Here is a 15038-nt window from a genome sequence, read left to right as displayed (position 1 = left end):
TAATAGTTGAACAAATGGACTCCTTATTAGCATGTAACAATCTAATCTAATTGTCACATAACCAATATTTACAGGTATTAACATGACTATTAATACTAAAGTTTTTGCATTAGTCATGAAACTGTTTCTGAAGGCAGTAGGTTTTGACAAGGTGAAAGAGTAGGAAATCACACAGTTCCAGATCTTTGAAACAACTTATAAAAGTGAAAGAATTTTGGTTTGGCTGTAATGGATGGGTGTAGGCAGTGAGCCCAGGACAAGTCAGGCCAAATCGCTGGTCATATGAACTAGATCTGATGGCTGGATCTCCAGGGGATGGAATGAGGGCAGAGAATGCACTCTGAAAGGCCTACAGAGATGAAGTTAACTAAAGAGAGCAATGAGGGCTGAGACAAAAAAAGGAAATCCATTACCACCCAGAAGTTTTTGCAGTAAGATCTGGACTCCAAGTGGGAGACATGGCCTAGAAGTGGAAAAACTGAATCAGAAGAGAATGAAACCTTTTGTGCATGGTCCTGGTCATGGCTGTGAATGTTAATATCCCTGGCTTGCCAGCATTGGTCATCGGGCATGTGGTGTATGCATACTGGAAAGGTTTATTGACAAAAAATGGGGCACATACATCACAAATCAACTGGTAGAAATTCTTGAAATGAGCCTGAGAGCCCACAGGAAGCTTTGACATGAAACCACAACCTTTGGATTCAAGTAGTTTCAAAAGCAACCCTCCAGATTGGTTCTGCTTTCTTTCCACCAGCCACTTGTATCGCAAACATTTTCCTACTTGGCAGAACTGTCTTGGCGCCCTCTGAACAGGCTGATGAGGAGGCTGGAATGTGCGTGAAGGAACAGAAGGAGCAGCAGACAGATGAAAGCACAATGAGACATTCCTGGCTTCTGTAAAAGCACTCCTCACTTTCTGACACCTGTACACAAAATTCTGTTGAGCGCTAATCTGGGATCATCTATCAAAAGATTTAAAAATTTTAAATACCAAAAGTTTTGTTTAGAAGTCAAATTTCAGAGTTTGGCTGTATTTGGAGTGTTTGCCTTAGGAAGAAATGCCATCGAAGAGGCCAGCCAATATGCAGAATTAGCCTTGAGGACAAGTAGAAAGCAGAGGGCAAACAGCCTACCCTTCAGAAGAGGAGCTGTTAAACAGAGAGGCCGTCAGGCTGCCTCTTCACTGTAGGCTTGGGGAAGGAATGGGCGGGTCTCCAGCTCTCAGTCTGAAGTTACTGCAGAAGCGGCCCATAGTTCTCACTGGCCTAATTAAAGGCTCTGGGCTGTGTATATTACTCTAACGACACCTTGATCTCGACCACTGCAAGAATTTAGTTACCCTACACCCATATTTCCATCACACACAATTAAATAGAATTAAGATGATTTTCAGTATATTCTTCCTAAAATTTTCTCCCTTATCCAATTTCCCCAGCACCCTTTTAGTGCCAGTTTTCCCTTTCCTGTCCCTCGTGTGTAATAGTGGAAAGAGTTAAAATATCATCAGCTTGGAGATACACAGAGGCTCTACACTTGGACGCTGTATCACCTGGGACATTTGTTCACCTCTGGAAGTCTTAATTTCCTTTTCCACAAAATTATATCAGTAGGATAGCACAGAGAGTTTCCATGGAGATTAATTAAAGATGTGACATGTAAATGGCATAAGGTTTAGCACCCAGCAGGTGCTTAGCTTTGTTAGCCACTCTCCCTTTTCCATTCCCCTGTTCTCTGTTCTTGTTGGTTCCCAATATTGATCTCTTGATCCCATCCCTGAATAGTCTGAGTGAAGATTGTTCTTAATGACCAAATTAGGAAAGAGGAAAAGTAGGTGAAAGCTAAAAACTAGTACCATCCATTTTCCTCACTTTTGAAGGAACTGGAAAGGAGGAAATCCAGCATCTTGGGTTTTCAGCACTCTCTCCCTCTCTGATTCGTTTGGTCCTCACCCACTCACTCACCAGCGAAGAGGAAGACCTCTGTCCACGAGATGCACGGAGGGCATTTCAGCCCAGGGAAAATTATCAGCAGTTTCTTGATTTTACATTTCCAACAAGCAGAACTGCCCACCCAGTGGTGATTCTTTTAACACTGGGGCCAAATGATAAAAGAATTCATTGAAAGAGCTTAGGATTCATAGCAATACATTAGCATAAAACAAGACATTAATGATGCTAATGAGAAAATAATGTTACTTACCTGCCTTAAATATGGTATTCTGAACACACAAAATGGCAAAACCATGGTGAGCAGTTGTATAGATTTATAGATACTACTCTAACCAATGGGCTTCCCAGGTGGTGCAGCAGTAAAGAATCTGCCTGACAATGCAAGAGATGCAGGAGACAAAAGTTCAGTCTCTGGGTTTGGAAGATCCCCTGGAGGAGGAAATGGCAACCCACTCCAGTATTCTTGCTGGGAAAATCCCATGGACAGAGGAGCTGGTGGGCCACAGTCCAGATGGTCACAATGAGTCAGAAATGACTGAGCGACTGAGCATACACACACTTTAACCATAAAAAAATAAGTTGGATGTGACACAGGGAAGACAAAGATGTTATACATGATCCTTCATAGATCCCTTTATTAAAACTCAAACTGATTTTTAGAGAAATTGGGCTGTCTTCTAAGTTGTCTTTCTTTTAATCAGGGAATTCAGATTCCTTTTTCTCTCTAATTTGCATTCTTGTTCTTCATTGCCATCTCCTATGAAATACTATGTTTCACATTTTGTATCTGTTTACATATATCAAAGAATACATATTTATGATCTTGATGTTTTCAGAACAAAACACCTCAGGATTTTCAGTATTCATGTGTTCATTATTGTGCAAAGGAAGCATTGTGATTTTTTTTAAATGGTAACCTGGCCAGGATACACTGCTGTGCTTTAGTAAGAATGATTCCTATTTATTTTTAAAATGCAGCCACATCAGCATTAAACTTCAGGGTTGGCACTGGGAATGGTCAGTCTTTCTTTAAGTGTTCAGTTCAGTCGCTCAGTCGTGTCCAACTCTCTGCAACCCCGTGAACCACAGCACGCCAGGCCTCCCTGTCCATCACCAACTCCCGGAGTTCACCCAAACTCATGTCCATCGAGTCGGTGATGCCATCCAGCCATCTCATTCTCTGTCGTCCCCGTCTCCTCCTACCCCCAATCCCCCCTAGCATCAGACTCTTTTCCAGTGAGTCAACTCGTCGCATGAGGTGGCCAAAGTATTGGAGTTTCAGCTTTAGCATCAGTCCTTCCAATGAACACCCAGGACTGATCTCCATTAGAATGGACTGGTTGGATCTCCTTGCAGTCCAAGGGACTCTCAAGAGTCTTCTCCAGCACCATGGTTCAAAAGTATCAATTCTTCGGCGATCAGCTTTCTTCACAGTCCAACTCTCACATCCATACATGACCACGGGAAAAACCATAGCCTTGACTAGACGGACCTTTGTTGGCAAAGTAATGTCTCTGCTTTTTAATATGCTATCTAGGCTGGTCATAAGTGTTATCCACAGGTAAAAAGCAACTATATATCATTTCCTGCGTTTCCTTTCCTTTGCTTGATTTTCCAGAACATATCCAAGGTTTGCAAGGTCCTTTCTTCTTGCTCTCTCTACTCTTCTATACTCTCCCATTGAAAAGTAATAACTGGCGGGTATTTACAGTAGGGACATCCTCAGCACTAGACTATCAAACCAAAAGGTGTAGACAAAGTGACTGACATCTTTATCTCCATCAGACAGAAGCCAGTGCTGGATCTGAGCTGGGGGAGTGGACCTCCAGAGTATCTAATATTGCAGTGGAGTGCTAAGCCTTTCTGCCATGCATGCCCAGGCTTCCTGAATAAGGGGCACTAGATATTAGATCCCTTTCACCGTCCACAAAAGATCCCCTGGAATGGAAAAACTCTGATCAAATCCTAAATAAAAATGGAAAAAGAACACCATGACCCATGAGAGCTTCTTTTTCTTTCCGGTATCAATGCTGACTTGAAAACCTGACCCTTACCCCCTCTTTGCATGATTATTGGAAGAGGTTCAGAATTGCCATGAGAGAGAATATATTCCAGTGAAGGTCTTAGGTATCTTTATTAAGGTGTTCATTTACCTAATAGGGGTTCCCTGGTGTCTCAGACGGTAAAGAATCCGCTTGCAATGTGGGAGACCTGAGTTCAATTTGATCCATAGGTTGGGAAGATCCCTTGGATCAGGGAAAGGCTACCCACTCCAGTATTCTTGCCTGGAGAATTCCATGGACAGAGAAGCCTGGCAGGCTACAGTCCATGGGGTGACAAAGAGTCAGACAAAACTGACTGACTTTCACTTTTACCTAGTAAGATATTTATGTGAAATGAGCTGCTTCCCAGAACTGCAGAATGTTCCACAGGGAAAGTTGTTAGGTCTGACACACACAGCAAGAATCGAGGCCCTAATTTAAGCCCTGTTGAACTTTCAATTGGGAGTTTTTCATTATTAGGATTTGAAATCCCAGGCCAGGCTGTATTTGAGTCAGCCAACTATAAGAACAACTTGGCCATATGCCTCTTTTTCAAAGAACTTTATTCCTTCAGCCCCAGGCTCAGAATTTGATAACATGTTTTCTATGGATTTTTTTTCCTCTTCACATCAAACAATATTAGAGAGAAAAAATAGAGGGAAAACGCTAATTATTCCCATATGTATACTCGGATACGGCCAAGTGGAATTACTGGCAGTTTCCTTAAACATACACTCTGGTTCCAGATCTCCACACATGTGGGCACAGACCCTCCTCAGCCTCTGCCTGTCAGAATCCCACCCATTTTCTTTTTTTTTCAAATCCCACCCAAAGGTCTCTTTCTCTGTGTGGCCTGCTCTCATCACCTCAGTCAAAAATAATGTCGCTTCCTCTAATATTGCTCTTGTGTCTTTTTGAGGCCCCTTTCCTGTAAGGCCTGTATTAGCACTTCTGCGTAACTTCTCTGTTGATCCCAATCAGCTTGATGACAGCAGCTTTGCATGAATCTGCATTTTTACAGTGATTCCTGGCAGTGTCTTAAATGTGAGAGATGTTTTCAAAATATCAATATTTTGCCTCTGGGTGGTTAAAAAATTGGGAAGTGGAAAATTTAAAGGGGTAGATATTCAACAAAGACGCTGACCTCTGACAGTCTCCTCCGTAAGAGCTCTCAACCTCCCATGCCGAGGGTCAGGGGCCTGGAGTGTGTTTACTCAGGGCGTTAAAGCACTTCAAGTTTACTCTTCACTGGAAAAGCTTTATTTATTTCTTTGTAATGAAGGGTGGTAATTTATACTCAGAGCTTTATGCTTATGTGAAGCGGCTTTTCACGTACGTCGTTTGTCACACCCATCTTCGACCCGGCTGGGCTGCAGCTGCCCTGGAGAAGGCGAGCGAGCTTTCCCTAACCTTTACCACCAGAAAGACTTTTCCCGTGCCCAGGCATTGTTTTCCTTCTGCCGCCGTTTTCTCCTGCCTCTCTCGTCTCCTGTGAACTCTCAGTGAGTGCCGCTTCTCCGGGCTTCGTCCACTCGGAGGCAGGAAGGCCGCGCAGGGCAGGGCGGTGCTCGCGCGGGCCTCCCGCCCCGCGCGCGCTCAGGTCCGCGGGACCGGCCTCTCCCGGGGCTCGCGGCCGGGCGCGTCCCGTCCCGTCTCCTGCCTCCCTCCGATTGGGCCTGCGAGGTCACGTGAGAGCCGAGGGCTGGAATTCTGAGTTGTGGCTCCTGGCACTCCTTTTTTGTTTTTTTTTTTATAAAATCGCTGGGTCTGTTGCGCTCTGCCGGGCTGGGTGCCTCGCTCAGTGACTGAGGCTGGAGGCAGACGGAAACCGCCGCCAGGGCAGACTGAGGGGGCAGAAGAAAGTCTGCCGGGATGTTGAGTCAGGGACCCCGGACCCCAGCTTCAGGTTGCTACTATCTAAATGCCATGACACCTGAGGGCCAGGAGATGTATTTGCGATTTGATCAGACTACGAGACGCTCTCCTTACAGGATGAGCCGGATTCTAGCACGCCATCAGCTAGTGACTAAAATTCAACAAGGTGAGTCGCTGGTAGCGGAAGGCTGTTGCTAATTCTGATTTCTGTGGGCTCTCTCTCATGCTAACCCCGTTTTTAAAAATGACTCTTTTCAGTTTACAATATATGGATTTCTATGCCACGGCGCGCATACCTTTCAGAAATAACTTCCAGGCTGCCGTTTTAAGCAAACAGTGACAGCACTTAGCTGCCGCATAACTCAACGGTAAAGTCCACAGAAAACTTCAGATGGACAGTGAACCATCAATTTCCAAGACTTAATGTGTGTCTACAGAATAAATGAGACAGGTTTCCTCAGTACGGATTTTAGGAGCTTTTCAGCAGGTTCCTCACACTGTCACATTTAAAACTTGGACACTTGTTTATTTAATTAGGAGAGGGGGAAGAACTAACTTCCACCCTGCCAAGATTCTTTAGAACACTGTTAGTAAAGGGAGAAAGTTAAAATTCTGTTCTTAAGGCCCTTGGGCTGACAACCAAAATCACATTCTCTGCCTATTTGTACGTTTATGTCAGCAGTTGCCACTGATTCGTTGATATTGTTCTTCTGGTAAAAGATAAAAGTGTCTGCTAACCTCAAAACAAATCTTGTGACAGAAGCACCAGCTTTGTAAGGCAGACAGGAGAGGATACTGATTACAAGCTGTTAGGTGTCCCTTTTTATTCTCAAGGGGGGTGAAAAATCACAAAAACTCTTCATGCTCCAGAAATAGTTTAAAATGTGCTGTTTATCTTAGGATAGGTTTGTGTAGAGTAGAAAGATGAGCATTCCTAAGAAACTTCAGTTGCCCATTTAAAAGACATACACACATACCTGCACATGTACAATATGTTTATGAAGTTTATAACCAGCCCCTCACAGACTATCTAAATAGCTAAATTATTATATTGGTGATACATAAATTGACCAGGATTTTCTAGAGCTGTTACAAAAATACAACTTCCACTTAAATGAGTTTAAGATTATATTGAATTTTAGAGGGGAAGCTGGGGTTAGTAATCATGAAAATCTTATTGTAATGTTTCCAAAAGGAACAATATGTATTCTAGTGAGCAGCGTTTGATGAGATTGTTTCCTTGGAAATTAGGATTTGTTTTTAAAGGTTCAGGAACTGGTTATGTGTGAAGGATACTGGTCCTACATACCGGTCTGATTTCAGGAAGGATATTATGTCATTCCATAAACTCTGTGTGCAGGTCTTGGTTGAATAGAAACAAAAGTAATCATTTCCCTGTGGCTTGATTTAAAAATACACTAGGCTTAGAATAAAAGCCAGCTCCATTTTAGTTTTAGAGATTTCTAACAATAGTGCTTTACCAGACATCATCATCATTATGGACATAGGGGCTCAATTAATATTTGGTGACAGTCTGATGGCTTATGTAGTCTGTGCTCTGTAAATGTTCCCCACCATGCTCATAAAGTGATTATGTTAGAAACATTGAATACAAATAGTTTGAAATATCTTTGTAAATCTCCTTAAATGAAGTTACAGTGATGTGTTTCATTAAAATTATTGATGTTCTTTCTGGAATGAAGATTATTTCTCCAATAAGGATGAGATGTTGTGAACACATGTATGATTGTTGAAAGTGTATATTCTGTGTCAGTGTTTCATTTTGTCTAATTAGAAAATTTGAGCATTCTTACTTTTTTTTTACATTGGGGAATGGAATATTTGAAGCTAATGAATGCCTAAAAATTAAGTGATAGGATCATAGGTAAAGCATGAAAGAATTCCAACAGTCCAATGATTTGGAGCTTGTTATTTGTTAATAATGAGTTAGGTGGTGAGTTAATAATACAATGTGCAATTGTATCATAAGACTTTAAGAAAGCAGAAGCAAAACGATTTTACTGGGTTTACAGTATGAATACATTGGTTTACTGTAATAGCAGAGAATATTGACTGAACATTTATAATGTATCATGTTCTGCTCTGAGGGTTTTATGTTATGTATTTCAATTCATTTTATCCTCAAAAAGTAAATCCTTGTAGATGACTACTATTATTATACCCATTTTAAAGGTGCAAAAACAGAAGTACATAGAGTTTACATAATTTCTCCAAAGTTACATAGTAAGAACTGGTATTTGAATGTATCTGTAGAGACCATGCTCAGTCATACTCTAAACCATTTTTTAGTTTTTATAGTGAGGGTTAAACTACCGAACCTGTGGTTGATTTCTAAATTGTATATTTCAATCTTTTCTACTCAGTATATAACACTGAGCCATGTTATAGAATCATCATGAGATTTCCAGTCAGGTCTTATTTCTCTGGTGGAACAAAGTGCTATGTGTTTTACCTTCCTTGAGCAGTTAGTCCCCAGTAGTACATGATGTCTGGTTATTTTACTAACAGCCTACAGTCTTTCAGTTAAAGCTTACTGAGTGCATATTAAATTAAAAGGATCATTATTTTTTGTAGCTCACTTATTGGTGTCTTGAAATGACCGCCACTTCACTAAAATTGTTTTCATTACTCTGCTGTAGATATTTCAAGAAAGATTGGGCATTGTAGTCATACACTTTGGGGGCATGAAGACATAGTCTTTCATGGCTGTTGGGAACAGTGCAAACAGGAGTAAGTTGCTCCTCTCTGACCTCATTACAATGAGATAATCATTGAATGGCATGGACATGATTCAACAGTAGATCCACTCATGGGAGGGAAAAACAAAGAAGGGAAATAAAGGAATCTTTGATGATGCATAGGATCAGAATGAGTTGCTAAAACCCAGGATGAATCTAAACTTGCTCATCTTAGGGTATGCTCCAAAATATAAATGCACCATTTCTCTAGCTGTCTAGTTCTGGAGTCTTAAGTCCAATTAAAAAGAGAAGCAATGTTTAAAATAGAGTGTTGTTTTCCAGAGTAAAAACTTATCACGTAAGTCATACTGCTCATAGTCCTTACCCCACAATCTTGCTGAATCAATGGGGAAATTGTTATAGGGAGAGAGGATGGAAATAATAATGGTCCTTATTTCCCTCACAGGCGGGCACTTGGAATGGACAAAAGGGAGGATGCTAAGGCAGTGGAGGAAGAGCGTGTTAGGCCATGGAAGGGGAGAGTGGGGATTTTATGTCATCAGATGGCTACAATTTATTGGCTACATGTGCACCATGCTTAAGTCTGTACGCACACACCTTACTAGGAAAATTCATATTGAGGCAGATATATAAATGTGATTACTTGCTTTGTGAAAGAATTCATCATGCTATTAAACGTAAAAAATATGTTAATGCTTTAAATAGCATGAAATGGACCTGATTCCAATAAAGTCCACTGAAGTCTAGAAAAAAGAGGAGACAGGGATGCAGGCTCTGTTTAGACACTCTCTCATTCTTTTCCTGTGGCAAGTTTCAGACTTTCACTGGGCCTTCATTTCTTGACAAGGAAATGAGATGATCAGACTGTGGTTCTGGTTCTCAGGATCTTTCTGTGGTTGAGTCAGTAACTCCTTGAACTAGGGTGCATAAAGCTGGGAAATTTAAATCCAGAGTGGCAAAAGCCAAAAGGGAAAAGAGCAGCAATCTAATGTGGAACAAATCAATGACTTCTAATTTTTCTACATCTTGTCAAGGAAATAGTGAAATGGAAATCGGATTTTAATTCTGCTTCTGATGCTAATTAATTGTGTGATCTGGGGAAAGTAACAACTTCTCTGGGCCATTTTCTCCTTCCATAAAATGAAAGAGTTTTCATTAAATAAATGTGAAGTTCCCGTCATCTCTAAAATTCTAGGATTCTGTGATCACAGGTTATTACTTTAAGAGAAAGATGATGCTTATTTACATTTTCTTTATTGTGTCATTCATCATCTACCCAGGCATGCTTCTTTGTTACCTGTTTAATGCTCTCATTATCAATTCACTAGGAACATTAGGATGTCCAATATTGTGGACTATTTAAATGTCAGTATAAGCTGTAACTGTAAAGGTTAGTTATAACTATAAAGAAACTTGTAAAACCTTTCTTTCTCAGGAGTCCTGGACTATACCATAGAGTTATTATAATGGCAGGCCTCTTACAAGGATTGTAGGGATCAGAGAGTTGTATACCCCCATGCTCACAAAACAAAAACAAAGCCTCTTTTCTTGATAGAAAATGTAGAATGTAGAAATTTCACTAATAGGAGAATTAGTGAAAATTGGACTTGAACTTTCATTGACTTTTTATCTGAGACTGTTTTTAGGGATAGCACCTGAACTCAACTAGAGTGGAATAAACTGCCATTTTTCTGTTCACAGGGAATGGAACTGGGCATTAGTGATGTATTCGCTCTCATGCCTCTATCAAGTCAAGTGATATGTTGGGGATTTGCCCATCAAATGATATCTGGGGGATTTGCCAAACCCAAGTGGTGGCATTGCTCATCCCTGGTGTAAGAGACCTCCACCAACTGAGTAGCATCAGCCAAAATTAAATAATTCTCTGGCTTTTTTTTTTTTTTTTAGAATTGCCCTTTCTCTGTGCTTAGCATTCTCTTAGTCAACTACTTTCAGAAATAGAGGATGAATACACCCGCAGAAAGACAGATGGAACACAGAAAACAGGGTGAGAATGTGTCAGTCATGCAAGAGTGCTGGTGAAAAGTTCTTTAAAAAAAAAGATACTGTCAGAAATTCACATTTCATGAAATCAGAGCCTCTTTCTGTTCTGTGCTGGTGGACTGAAGGGCCTGTACAGAAAGGACACTATTCAACAGAAGTTACAGGAAAGTCTGTTGAGTGAATTAAGTCAACTAACTTTGAATAACATTTTAAAAATCCTCACATAGTAAAAATGTGAGCAGTCAAGAAATAAGTACTAGAAGGAAATTATCAAAGTGCAATATGCTTGTACATATATAAAACTTGAGAGTTTAACTTTAACCAAATTGTGACTTTCATAGCTGCACTCCACTGAGCTTATTAGTTCTGAACTTATAAACACCCTTCCCAGATGCAGATTATGTGACATTAGTTTAAGTGAACAGAAATTCACTGATTCATTTTTTCCTCATTTCTTCCCCAGCTCCATCCCATAATCAGTGCTTTAATTCTTAGTAAATTTGGGACACTGGTTAACTCATAAAACAAGGTTCCCTATTTTCCCAGCAAGCTAATAGTGGCCAATTAAAAGCACAAGTTAGCGGTGGGGAAAGAAAGAAAATCACCAGTAATGGTCTAAGCAATTGATGGCCCAGACTTATTTAGATAGAAAACAAGTGGGTTTTAGTAAACTTCCTATGGAAAATGCATACTTGCTCAGTTGTGTCTGACTCTTTGCGACCCCATGGACTGCAGCCAACCAGGCTTCTCAGTCCGTTGGATTCTCCAGGCAAGAATACTGGAGTGGGTTGCCATTTCTTCCTCCAGGAAATCTTCCCAACTCAGGGACTGAACCATTGGCAGGCAGCGTTCTTTACCAACGAGCCCACATAGAGGAAAATACATTGGTGGAAATTTAGTGGAACCAAAGATCGTGTGCTCTGTCCCTGCATCTCATTAGCTGTGAGAATGAGGTGCTGAGACTAGGGAAGAAGACACAAGAAGACAATCATGCATTGCACACCAGATCTTTGAATGAAATGAGGATCATGTGAAAATCATCTTCTGTCTCCTCAGGGGCAATCTGAATGTGATTTTGGTGTGGGTAAAGACATTATATATTAATTTACATTCTACCTCATTTTCTTAAAGGATTTGAGGTAGTTCAGAGAAGATGCAACTCAGTTTTAAAAAAGATAAATCTGGTGAAAAGGAAAAATGTAGGTCGATTCAGTTCAGTTCAGTTCAGTCGCTCAGTCGCATCCTACTCTTTGCAACTCCATGGACTGCAGCACGCCAGGCTTCCCTGTCCATCACCAACTCCAGGACCTTGCTCCCGCTCATGTCCATTGAGTCGGTGATGCCATCCAACCATCTCATCCCTTCTACTTCTGCCTTCAATCTTCTCCAGCATCAGGGTTTTTTCAAAGGTGTCAGTTCTTCACATCAGGTGGCCAAAGTATTGGAATTTCAGCTTCAGCATCACTCCTTCCAATGAACATTCAGAACTGATTTCCTTTAGGATTGACTAGTTGGATCTCCTTGCTGTCCAAGGGACTCTAAAGAGTCTTCTCCAACATCACAGTTCAAAAGCATCAATTCTTCGGCGCTCAGCTTTCTTTATGGTCCAACTCTCACAACCATATGTGACTTCTGAAAAAACCGTATCTTTGACTAGATGGACCTTTGTTGGCAAAATAATGTCTCTGCTTTTTAATATGCTATCTAGGTCGGTCATAGCTTTTCTTCCAAGGAGTAAGCTTCTATTAATTTCATGGCTGCAGTCACCATCTGCAGTGATTTTGGTGCCCAAGAAGTCTGTCACTGTTTTTATTGTTTCCCCATCTAATTGCCATGAAGTGATGGGACCAGATGCCATGATTTTCGTTTTTTGAATGTTAAATTTTAAGTAGGTCAATTAATAAGATAAAGAGAGATATTTAGAGATATTATTTAAAAATTTATAATGTAAGGCCCTGAATAATTATTAAAAGCATGCTACAGGTTTAGCTTGAGCCTTCCTAATCTAAGAAAAGAGGAAAACATGATCAGGTAAGATTTGCCATGTCCGTAAGGTAAAAACATAGCAGCACAGCTTTTCCCTGGGACTTGATATACAGGAGCAGTTTCTCATAAAAAAATCCCATGGTGCTTTTTAACATTCTTACAATGGATTCAATAGCAAACCCCTTACAGCATCCTACAGTGAAAGTAGGGGCATAACAGTAAATTTTAATTCAGTAAAACTATTTTAAGATGGAGTGGGTGGATCACAACAAGGAGGTTCAGTATGTTATCCTCTGATTCCCTGGCTTGACCTAGAAATAGAATGGAAGCGAGACAATTTCGCTGTGTCTGAGAACTCTAGTTACATGGACGGATGGATGGATACTTAGACAGATGGATAGTCAGGAGGAAGAAGTTTTTGTGGTTAAGTCATTTTGAGAAAAACTACATCCCCTTTCCTTTCTTGGAAATACATATTTATGAAAGGCTCAGAGAAACCCTGCAGAAAGTAATTTAACCTTGTTTAAACTCACATATTTCATCATTAAACCATTTTTTACTGGATACCAGGAAGTGACACATGTGAAACCCACGTTCTCCAAGGAACACATTTTGGAAAGTCTGGTTTAGGAAAGTGCAGGGCCAGGTGGTTCATTCAGATCATTTTCTTTGAACATATTTCTTGCATGAATTAATAATTTGAGATTATATCTTACAGAGTAATATTGCAATTATTCTGTTTTCAAATAAGACAAACTCCATATACTTTAAAAATCAGCTGGGTAAATGCAGGATGATATCTTTCATGAAAATAAAAAGGAAGATCCTAACCTGATTAGGTGGCCTCTCTATATTTGCTCAGCAGAAAACTGAAGGGGTAGGTATATGGGCAGAGTTAATCATTATAATAATAGTACAAATAATCTTCAAGTAACCCTACAAAATACATTCTACTGGGCCAGAAGAAACAAATGATTGCTTTTTAGCTCTGGATCTGTCTAAACTACAATAAAGCTGAAGTCCTAGTTGAGTTCCAAAAGGGTCTGACATTATAGCAGCTAATTCAGAATATGCCATTACTGCTGGGAAGTGGAGTCACTGCCCCACAGGAAAGAAACAGGAAACTCTTCAGGGGTCCCAAATTCTCCCTGGTGGCTCAGAGTCAATTTCTGACTCAGGATCCAGTTGTATCCTTGGTTACATAATGTCCCTCTCAGAACAACAGAATAAAGTGACCTGATAGATAATAGGTACTTTTTAATAGTAAAATCTGTTTGGTCCAGCTGTATAAGCAGTTTAGCAAGTTTTCTGTGAAGACTACAGATATTCTTAAGGTTTGTTTTTTTTTTCCTCCTGCTGGCAAAGAGATAACGAATTAACATCTGCATTATGACTGATGCTTTTTGAGAGAAATCCACAGTATATCAAGAGGCTGCAACAGAAAGCATGAACAATTCATCCATATCGTGTCACCCAAATTCCCGTGCCATAAAGTCATACAGGGTCATGGCAGTCACTGTAAGATGGTACAGCGTAGGGCGGGGCAGACCCAGATCATTGTGAAAATGTATACACTGTTATTTGAATAGACATGAATCCTCTTTTTGTGGAGAAGCTTAGGGTCAAAAGGAATTTAAATGGAATGGTTAGAGAATGACTTAAAATTAGAGAACATGCTAATGCTGTTAGAAAAAAAGAAATCAATAGAAATACATCCAAAATGTCTGGCTAGGCTCTCAAATGACTTCCCTCACAAACCATAGGAATCCTAACAATTGTAGAGGCCTGACAGAGGCTGCTGCTGCTGCTGCTAAGTCACTTCAGTCGTGTCCGACTCTGTGCGACCCCATAGACGGAAGCCCACCAGGCTCCCCCGTCCCTGGGATTCTCCAGGCAAGAACACTGGAGTGGGTTGCCATTTCCTTCTCCAATGTGTGAAAGTGAAAAGTGAAAGTGAAGTCGCTCAGTCGTGTCCGACCCTTAGCGACCCCACGGACTACAGCCTACCAGGCTCCTCCATCCGTGGGATTTTCTAGGCAAGAGTACTGGAGTGGCTTGCCATTGCCTTCTCCACCTGACAGAGGCAGAGCTGACTAAAATACCAGTGTTTTGCATTGCCATGTCTCTAACATTCTGATAAAACACTAGGGTAAAACAGTGTAGAGGAGAGAGTGGAGATTGTAAAGGAATTGGCAGTCACCAAATAACTAATTTACATGTCAGTATCTTGAGCTGAAGAAGGCATTCTCTCCCTGCATTCCTACTCTCCTCTTCCTGGTAATTTTGAAAATCATGCATATGGATGCCAAGAACCTTTGATTAGTATTCCATCTCTATAAGTGAACAGTGGCATTTCATACACATTTGTATTCACCAGAGGGCACACTGGAAAAAAAAATACAGTAGTCATAAAATCATTTTCCTCTGAAAGTTTTACTACCCCCAAATTATCTATAATA

The 15038-nt window shown here is 40.6% G+C and overlaps 1 protein-coding gene across 6 annotated transcripts in view; it reads left to right on the top strand.

Moving 5' to 3' along the window:
- STARD13 (StAR related lipid transfer domain containing 13) overlaps positions 1-15038 on the top strand; it is a 525698-nt gene that overhangs the window by 342877 nt on the left and 167783 nt on the right. The window contains exon 1 of one of the 6 annotated variants that reach the window (XM_055426257.2): positions 5548-6035. The exons of 3 other annotated variants lie outside the window; for them this stretch is intronic. In XM_055426257.2, the coding sequence (XP_055282232.2) occupies positions 5867-6035 (169 nt within the window). In that variant the 5' untranslated portion in view covers positions 5548-5866. Of the gene's footprint in view, positions 1-5547; positions 6036-15038 lie in introns of those variants that run through there. 2 more of the 6 variants (XM_055426260.2, XM_055426265.2) reach the window with 2 other exon arrangements.

The sequence above is a fragment of the Moschus berezovskii genome, chromosome 13 (assembly GCF_049115385.1).
Source record: "Moschus berezovskii isolate FMDL1 chromosome 13, NW_MosBer_1.0, whole genome shotgun sequence".
Classification (NCBI taxonomy): domain Eukaryota; kingdom Metazoa; phylum Chordata; class Mammalia; order Artiodactyla; family Moschidae; genus Moschus; species Moschus berezovskii.
Note: the sequence above shows the minus strand (reverse complement) of the source record. Positions and strands in the feature narration are given on the sequence as shown.